Genomic DNA, 9468 nt, shown 5'->3' with positions numbered 1-9468 from the left:
AAGATATCTACAGACTTGTTGAAGCTTATTCAGATGTGAGAGTAGCTCCAATAGGACCTGAATCCTGGTGCTGACTTTATGGCAACTAGAGGCATTGCAAGGTGGTAAAAATCAGGAAAGAAAAGAAACCCCAGAGAAACCCCCCAATTTTTCCTTTTCCCCAGGCTCCCATGCAGTTCTTAGAAGTGGCCACAGGAGGGTCGCAGCCTGGAGCTCTCTCTCAAGCCAAACCGTGGGGAGACCGAGTCACACAGACCCACAGGGAGGCACTCGCAGCTTGCAAACAGCAGCAGCCGCAGCGGCAAAGGGGAGACCCTGGGCTGTTCCTCCTCCTGTGAACGTGCTGGCTCTGTCTGCCACCGGCCTGGCTCAGAGAGAGCCCTTCTCATGGGAAGGAAGAGCTTGGTGGCTCATTTATAATGCCCGCATGCTGTCGAGTCCCCTGCCTGCTCCCCAGCAGTACAAAGCCGGTACCATTGTAAACAAACCCAGCTTAATGCCTGGGGCTGGAGAGAGGTGGTGGTGTGAGGGCTGGCATGAATTCTCTGTTCCTACCACAGACCCAGCCAGCATCCTTTGAGACAGTAAAGATCCTGCTCCCTCGTACCTCACTCTGCAGAGCCTATGTTAGGCAAGAGACTTAAGAGCCCCAGGTTTAACACTTTTATGGGTTTAATGGCTGCAGCACAGCTGGAAATGCTGAAAGGAAAAAGGTAATAAACAGGAGCCATAATCCAATGCTGAGAGGTTGAAGCTATCAGACCCCGTATTTTATCTCCTGAGTGCCAGCAGACAAGCATTTATTTGTCACATAGCCTCAACGCACATTTTACCTATCCAGTGTTACAGCTGCAGAGGAAACCAGATAAGCATGAAGCAGGATCAGTACAAGGATGGAGCCTCATGCGTGAAGGTCACCCAGGTAAATTCTGCAGCCAAAGGTGTGGAGGGGCTAGCTGGGGTTAATATCTCATCCTGTGCCCATAATCTGATCACCACAGGGCTCCAATTTTCCGTGAGGACACAGAAGCATTTGACCTCAATGCAGGAGCTCGCTTGGGCTTGAGGAGGCAATGGCCAAGGGCCAAAGCCATTGAGTTTAAGCATTTCACGATGCTTTAGAGGGGAAGGATTTTCAATGAGGTTAAGTCTGAGGGGTGGGCTTCTTCATGGACCCAGAACAGCTCAAGAGCAGCTCTGTCTGAGGCACTGACACAGCTTGGCAGCCCCTTCCAACACCCTTGGGTTTATCAGCACATCAGACTAAAGAAAACAGCCGCCTGAACATGAGCCAGCAGTGTGCTCAGGTGGCCAAGAGGGCCAATGGCATCCTGGCTTGTATGAGGAATAGTGTGGCCAGCAGGACCAGGGAGGTGATAGTGCCCCTGTACTCGGCACTGGTGAGGCCGCACCTCGAGTATTGTGTTCAGTTTTTGGGCCCCTCACAACAAGAATGTCATCGAGGTGCTGGAACGTGGCCAGAGAAGGGCAACGAAGTTGGTGAAGGGTCTAGAGCACAAGTCTTAGGAGGAGCGGCTCAGGGAGCTGGGGTTATCCAGTTTGGAGACCTTATTGCTCTCTACAACTACCTGAAATCAGGTTGTAGCGAGGTTGGGGTCGGTCTCTTCTCCCAAGTAACAAGTGATAGGACAAGAGGAAACGGCCTCAAGCTGCGCCAGGGGAAGTTTAGGTTGGATATTAGGAAAAACTTCTTCACCAAAAGGGTAGTCAGGCATTGGAACAGGCCGCCCAGGGAAGTGGTTGAGTCTCCATCCCTGGAGGTATTTAAAAGAAGGGTCGACGTGGTGCTCGAGGACATGGTTTAATGGTGGACTTGGCACTGTTAGGTTAATGGTTGGACTCGATGATCTTAAGGGTCCTTTCCAACCTTAACGATTCTATGATTCTATGAAAAGCTAACACTGTGGTAGGATGGTTGTATCACTACCAGGCATTAGTCAGCCTCTAAGTCCAGCTGGGACATCCAGCTGTGCCCCACATGCCTTTGAGAGATATGGGAGGGCCTGGGGGAAGGTGGGTACACCTGGGGATGTGCTGGAGGACACCCTCCGCTTCCTTCTGTTCATGACTGCTAACCATAGCCTAATCCAAATTTTCCACAGCTTTGAAGCCTGGGGCACATTGGCAATATACTGTCCATAAGATAAAGAGGCAGGAAACAGGGAGATGAAAAGGGTGGATGACACTTGAGTTTCCATGACGACTTGTTTCCTGCTTCCCTCTGAAACTGGGACACAGAAAAAAAGCCTGCTGGGTAGAAAGGGAGGGAGGGAGGTAAAAACAGGGAGTCGTGCCTGTGAGGGTACTTGGGTGTCAAAAGAACCTCTGTATTTGTCACCAATAGGGAAAAGACTGCAGTATTATAAATGGTTTTATTGACGGGAAAGATTACAGTAACTGTAACAAGGCAGCAGACCCCTCCATAGGACAGTCTGTGGGGAAAAATCTTGAGCCCTGCGTCCCTTTCCTCCACCAAGGAAGTAGGTCTGCTGGGGAACAGCTCTTCCCAATGCCAGGCTTTGGCATCAGAGGTCCAGACCAATTCAAGACCTGGAAAGAAAAAAAGGCAACATGAGCGATGTTTCTGCAAAGGGAGACGAAATACCCCACAAGCTCCAATGAACTTGTGGCCCTTTGCAACAGTAACAGGGCATGTCCTCCACTTTCCAGCACCAAACTTTCCCTGTCCCAAACTCCCTTCTCTCATCTGCTGAGAAACAAGAGGCATGGACACCAGCCACACCATGGCCTCCACACAGGACAACCCTCACAAACAGAGCCCAGGAGTTTCAGCTCCCAAAGCCCCACTTGCAAAGAGGAATGGGGTATTTCTCTCATAAGAGACATGTGGGTAGGTTTCTGTAACACCACTAGTTAAACTGCCTTTTAAAGTATAAAAGCCAAAAAATACACACACGAAACCAGAAAGTCGTAAATCCTAACCCTGTACCAACTTAAGGGGACAACAGCTTAACTGTACTTGGCCAAGATGAAGCTGGGAGCTAGGATTCCTGGATTCACTATTTGTCTAGTTCTCTCCCAACTCTAGAAAAGTACTGAAATTGTGTGAGCTGTGGTTGCCCCTTTTGTGACCCCATGAGTCAGTACCTCACAGTCTCTTCTAGAGCTCAGCCGACAAAATTGATGACGACAAGATGGAGGATGGTGTTGGCAAAGAGGAAATCGGCAAATGCCCGCTCTGGTGAAATGCCCTGGAACTCGCCTTTGTTCTGGGGGTTGATCTGGATCCGGAGGCAAACTGCATGGCAGAGAAAGAATGACAGATTAGGGGTCACAAAAGGAAGTCATGGTGGGAAGCACAATCTTCCTGGGCCAGCCCATCCCAGTCTGGGTCACCATTCCTCCAGGGTACCACAAGAAGAGGCAAGTCTGTCTTTATTATAAGATGAGCAGAACACTGGCAGGGGATTTGCACAGGGCTTTTATGCAATCAGCTCTCCCATAGCCCTATGATATCAGGGGTGGCCAAGTGAGTCCTGAGGGGAACAGGCTTATAACAGGATGGAACTTGTATAGAAATGGGGATATTTCTACATTCTCCATTGGGTGTGTTGGGGAGGGCTGCACACAAAATCTTAAAGGTCTTTTCCAATCTAAATGATTCTATGATACTAAGGTGGTTTTGGGGGGTATTATGGGAGAGCAACACCCTGAAGCAGTCATTGCTAGAGTCTGGGTTTTACCATGGGACTGTTGCTAAAGAAGGACACCAATACAAGACGTGAAAAGGGAGGGCTCCTTGGCTGCCACGGAGAAGCAAGGACATCCCAGGGCTGATAAGGAGCCGGGCTCGGTGGTGCAAACTGGCAGGACCCCGCAGGCTCACAGTCGCATCACGGAGCACCCTGCTGCGGGGCAGGCTGGGCCCGGAGCCTGCAGGCTTCTGGGAGCAGAACTGGGTATTATGGGGGAAAGGGGGGGGTGTTGGAAGCCGCCAGAGGGACTCCCTGGCTGCCGGGGCAGGTTGGAGGGCTACTGTGGGTGACTCCCTTGGGCTGCTGGGGAACGCCTGCGGCTGCTAAGGGAATCCTCTGGTTACTACAAGAGATCTGGGCGTTTCTAAGGCAACTCTCTGACGGCTGGGGGGGCTCTGGGCGGCGCTGGGGGCTCCGCGGCCACTGGGGGAGGCTCGGGCGGTGAAGGGGATTCCAGGGAGAACGCGCGGCGCCGGGGCGGGCGTGACGGGGCACTGACCGCCGAGGATGAAGCTGCCGACGGCGGAGATGAAGCCGCTGAGGAAGGAGTTGAAGGGGAAGGTGCCGACGCCGAGGCAGTAGCCGAACTGGAAGGCCCCGGTGAGCAGCACGTAGAGAAGGTAGGCGTCCAGCACCTTGAGGCGGCTCGGCGTGCCGCTGCCATACTCCGCCAGGAAGCGCCGCACCACCGAGCCCACCGAGCCCGCGGCCCCCGCGCCGGAGCCCGCCGCGCCCGACATGGTCCCTCCGGCCAGGCTGAGGTGGCCGGAAGCAGCCCGCAAGCACTTCCGGGGGGGCGGCTGGGCAGCGCAGGCGCACGCCGAAGGCGCCGCCGGGTCAGCGACTGCTGCGCAGGCGCCGTTCTCTTGCCCGCGAAAGGGCGGACAGGGAGGCGCCGCCGCCGCGGTACGCATGCGCCTGCGCACGTGTCGCGGAGGGCGAGCTGTGGCCCGGGGTCTCAGCTAGCGCATGCGCTGAAGGCTTTATTGAGTGCGCATCCCCGAATCTTTCCAAGAGCCAATGAGAGCCCAGCGACGGCTGTTGCTAGGCATATTAGAGAGCGGCTCCTTCCAAGAGCCAATGAGAGCCCAGAGACGGCTGTTGCTAGGCAGATTAGAGAGCGGCTCCTTCCAAGAGCCAATGAGAGCCCAGCGACGGCTGTTGCTAGGCTGATTAGAGAGCGGCTCCTTCCAAGAGCCAATGAGAGCCCAGAGACGGCTGTTGCTAGGCGGATTAGAGGGCGGCTCCTTCCAAGAGCCAATGAGAGCCCCGCAGCGGCTGTTGCTAGGCTGATTAGAGAGCGGCTCCTTCCAAGAGCCAATGAGAGCCCCGCAGCGGCTGTTGCTAGGCAGATTAGAGAGCGGCTCCTTCCAAGAGCCAATGAGAGCCCCGCGACGGCTGTTGCTAGGCAGATTAGAGAGCGGCTCCCTGAGGCCATGCCGCCGCGCCTGGAAGCCCGTAGCTGGCAGCAGCGGATCCCGTCGGGAGATGCTCTGGCCTGAGGTCGCCTGCGCTGAGTGGGTCCGTGAGGAAAAGCAGCCGCACGAATGGGTTTGCCTTTGTCCGAGGCAGGAATAACGCAGACTCTCTTCCCCAGCATACTTTTTTATGTGCACTACAGGGACTTTATGCCCCTCTACAGTATGTAAAAGTTTTGGCTGGGTGGGGCCAGCTCGATTGGCAGATCCCCTAGTGTTGACTAACAAGGTGCCTTTGCTAAGTGTGGATGCCAATGTTTGAATGTCCCAGCACCCGCTGCTCTCAGTGTAGTCTTTTAAGAGTCCATTGTATTGTTCAATTTTCCTGGAGGCTAGTGAATGATAGGGGATTTGAAATACCCACTCAGCTCCTTGGGGCAGGTGTCTATGAGGCTCTTTCTGAAATGAGTCCCATTGTCTGACTCGATTCTTTCTGGGGTGCCCTGTCGCCATAGGACTTGCTTTTCAAGGCCCAGCAGTGCTCCAGGCAGTGGCATGGGACATGGGATATGTTTCCAGCCATCTGGCGGCTGCTTCCACCATTGTAAGCACATGGCGCTTGCCTTGGCAGGTTTGTGGGACTGTGATATAAGCAGTCTGCCAGGCCTCCCCATATTTATATTTCAGCCAGCGTGCTCTTAAGGGTCTTTACCAACCTTAATGATTCCATGATTCTATGATTCTATGATTTTATGACTCATAGCTTGATGGTATTAGGGTACACCGTGCACAGGTGTCTGCTAGAGCCTTGTACTCCTGTGGGTCTGATGTGCCAGGCCATCGAATCCACACAGCTCAGTAAACCCGGTTGTCCCTTTCCTCCACCTGGCTGGAGGCAGGGCCCCTCTAGTCCTGGTCATAGTATTTGTTACTCACTTATTGTAAATGTGAATCAAAAGTTCCATTATTAAGATCAGAAGTAAAATCAGCCCTTCTACTCTGTCTGGAGAACTGCTCACTGGAAACTGGAGCAGCCATTTTCCTGGAAGAACCACCTTTTGTAATTGTTTTTCCTTGCAACTCACGTATCTTTTCCTCTAGGGTCAAGGTAGATTTTCCATCCCACTTACTCATGTCCTCTCCATGGTCACACAGGTAGAACTGCAGGGTGGCCCATGGTGTGTATCCACTATATCTTCTTTCTTGAACAGAGGGACGCTTAGTCCTAATGGCTGAGATACTGGTGGGGTGTAGAGCTGTACAGGTGGAGAGCAGAACATACCTTCTTTGAGTTGCTGGAACTCCTGAGACAGTTTTTCAGACAGTTTTTCCACAGCTGAAATGCAGGTTTGTAGGGAGGAAGAGAGACTTTCTTTCTATTGTCAGAGTTGTCCACCGTTGGTTCCTCTCCATCTTTCTAGGTCATTACTGCCAATGAGTTTGCATGAGACAATGGTGCGGTCTGTACAAACTTCCGCCACATGGGCCATGTGCACTTGACTTCATCTGAATCTTTGGATAAGTGCTCATTGTTCAGGGCATCATAAGTCACCTCCAGAATGGCTAATTCCCTCAGGTACTGGGTACCTCTCTCCATGGTGGTCATGGTGACATATAACATCTTCCTTGAAGGGATACCTTTCCGTCACACCTGACAGGAGTTGCCTCCAGAGGCTGAGGGCTTGTGCCCATTTTCCAATCTCTTTGTCCATGCCCCCTTCCCTAGAAAGGGATCACAGCTGCTTGGCTTCCCTATCTTCTAATTCCAGGCTACTGGCTCTGGTATCCCAGCATCAGAGGTGACGATGTTCTTGCCTGGATGACAACTGAAATCTTTTTGCATATCTCGCAACTCATTCAGTGATAGGGATCAGGTGCTTGCCATCTCATTTATGGGTTCTGCCTTTTCCTTCTCCTGTTCTTGTGATGGCCCTGGTTCATCTTCATCCCTTACTAAATGGGCTGATTTTCTTGTGTATTTCTTCTTGTGTATAGGGGCGACTGATGCTGGCATGGGTTGGTTCTCTGGTTCAGCTGTGGTGCCTGCTGCCGAGGTTTGAGTAGCTGCAGTGCCGGTAGTGATGGTATTCTTAAATAGTTGTTTATCCCTAAACAAGACCTGAACCACATTCGGGAGACACAGCAATAGGAACATGCTGGTTTGAACATCCCAAAGATATTCAAAATTCTCAAGAGCTGTTGTAACTAGCCTGAAGGAGAAAGGGAAGGTGAAGGAGTGGGGGAAGGTGTCCCCCCTGTCTCCCTCATAGATTGGTTCCCCAAGGAGAAGAGGTAAAAAGTGTAATTATTAATAGTTTCTGAGAGATGGCTCCCAAACTACGGGGATGATGGCAGTGCTGAGTACAATCTCACGACCAATAATTTTATCATACCATAAGCCAGTGTTACACAGCACAGCAAAGTGATAACTAATCCACCTCCCAGAGATGATAAGCAGCACTACAGGGAGTGCATACGGCAAGTAAGGTGTTACATTACACAACTCTGAGAACAAGTACAACTCTGAGAGCAAATAAATCAACGTTGCAACCAGCAACTATTAAACTAATATAATGAATGCTTATCACAAATTTGTTTTAGCACTGTCTGGTCAGATCTGTTGTTATCTTGAACCCTTCATGCCCCACGTTGGGCACCAAAAAGGACTGTTGTGGTTTAACCTGGCAGACAGATAAACACCACACAGCCATTTGCTGACTCCATCCCCCTGTAGTGGGATGGGGGAGAGAATCAGAAAAAAAAAAAAGTGAATTTCTTGGGTTGAGATAAAGACAGTTTAATAGGACAGAAAAGTAAGGGATAATAATAATAATAATAATAATAATATACAAAATAAGCAATGCAGAATGCAGTTGCTCACCACCTGCCAACCGATGCCCAGCCAGTTCCCAAGCAGTGATCGCTGCCCCCTGGCCAACTCCCCCCAGTTTGTATCCTGAGTATGATGTCATCCAGTATGGAGTAGCCCTTTGACCAGTCTGGGTCAGCTGTCCTGCCTGTGACCCCTCCCAGCTTCTCACTGTGAGGGCATGAGAAGCTGAAAAGTCCTTGACTAGTGCAAGCACTATTTAGCAACAACTAAAACATCAGCGTGTTATCAACGTTGTTCTCTTACTAAATCCAAAACACAGCATTATCTAGGAAAAAAAAAATAACTGTATCCCAGCCGAAACCAGGACAGTCACTTGAACTACGTCATAGCATCAATCCTGTAGCCTGAATCTTTGGAGACCTTATCCCTTCTAACTCATGTGCTTGGTCCCTGTGAATGTCTTCTTATCTGACCTTGTGGTAGGGATAGAAATACCCCCAAGAAACAGCACTTGTGTTTATGTGGTAGGGAATGCACCCATCTGGGGGCTGGACAGGGGGAATGTGTACACATTCCCTTCTTTGGTTTCAACTTGTGCAGACTCTTTCCCCTTTGAAGTCCATGTCTGTAAGTGGTGGGGCTGAGCTGGGGTGTTTACAGGTGTCCTGTTCTCTGATTGTGCCTCCAGTGCCTCCTGAAGGAGCCTTGTCCTGTAGAAGAGACCTACATTTCTGAGCTCAGTTTCTGTGGCTAGGAGATGGGATTAACAGCATGATTTTTCTAGGACACAGTCTAGGGGGTTACCTGTCTTCCTTCTACAGCCTCTGGTATCCTCATGTGTTAAAGTCTCACTGGTCATGGAGGAAACTGGGACCTGAGCATTCCCACAGTTTCTCTGCAGTGCCCATAAGGGGACTGGGACCTTTTTCCCTTGGTCAGTTGCCCATTTTTGTGGCATCTCTGCCACATGAGTAATCATTTGCCTGTGTCCTCTCTCTTGTCCAGCACAGAAGGAAAGGTCTGTGTGGGAATGGGTTCCACAGCCATGTCCCTTGCTTCTTCCCCCAGATGCTAGCAACTGCTGCTCTTGTGGAGGTCCTCTGCAATATTCACATCTACAGAGAACCATCAGAACCTGTAGGGTCTCCTCTTCGCCTTACCAAACCCAGACAGCTCTGTAACACCATGTCCTTGGTGAAAATGGTGGCTGCAGTCCTGGGGTAGTTGAACAATTTTGGTGGTGCTCAGGATTGCTGAGCCCCGTGGGAGCTTGCCATGCTGATGTGCGATGAAAAACCAGCTGGAAGTCATCTCCTTTCATCAGAGAATGCCTGTATTTGATGTTCCATGGCCTTGAAGAACAACGTTTTGGAGGGGAGATAAAAATTGCTACCCCAGAACTAGGGCGCACATAAAATACTGTTGAGCAACAGAATGGAGAGATGAATTATAAAGTGGTGGACCTCCAGGTTCAAAAGGT

The 9468-nt window shown here is 51.1% G+C and overlaps 1 protein-coding gene across 1 annotated transcript; it reads right to left on the bottom strand.

Annotated features, from left to right (window-relative positions):
• Window positions 1-2381: 2381 nt before the first annotated feature.
• On the bottom strand, window positions 2382-4548 carry DAD1 (defender against cell death 1). The gene is made up of 3 exons (XM_082331826.1): window positions 4237-4548; window positions 3130-3280; window positions 2382-2571 (listed from the first exon to the last, which is right to left on the bottom strand). Exons 1-2 carry the CDS (start codon window positions 4475-4477, stop codon window positions 3150-3152), a joined length of 372 nt encoding a protein of 123 aa, XP_082187952.1. The 5' UTR covers window positions 4478-4548; the 3' UTR covers window positions 2382-2571; window positions 3130-3149.
• Window positions 4549-9468: the final 4920 nt, after the last annotated feature.

Source organism: Platalea leucorodia (genome assembly GCF_965183815.1).
Source record: "Platalea leucorodia genome assembly, chromosome: 22".
In the NCBI taxonomy this organism is placed as follows: domain Eukaryota; kingdom Metazoa; phylum Chordata; class Aves; order Pelecaniformes; family Threskiornithidae; genus Platalea; species Platalea leucorodia.
The sequence above is the reverse complement of the archived record's forward strand: the minus strand, read 5'-3'. Positions and strand labels throughout refer to the sequence as shown.

What these genes read in the sequence shown, in the direction of transcription:
- DAD1 (XM_082331826.1), bottom strand. Translation starts at nt 4,477, where the DNA reads ATGTCGGGCGCGGCGGGCTCCGGCGCGGGGGCCGCGGGCTCGGTGGGC. An exon ending in CGGCAGCTTCATCCTCGGCG is followed by an intron (nt 3,281 to 4,236) that starts GTCAGTGCCCCG and finishes TCTGCCATGCAG; the next exon opens with TTTGCCTCCGGATCCAGATC.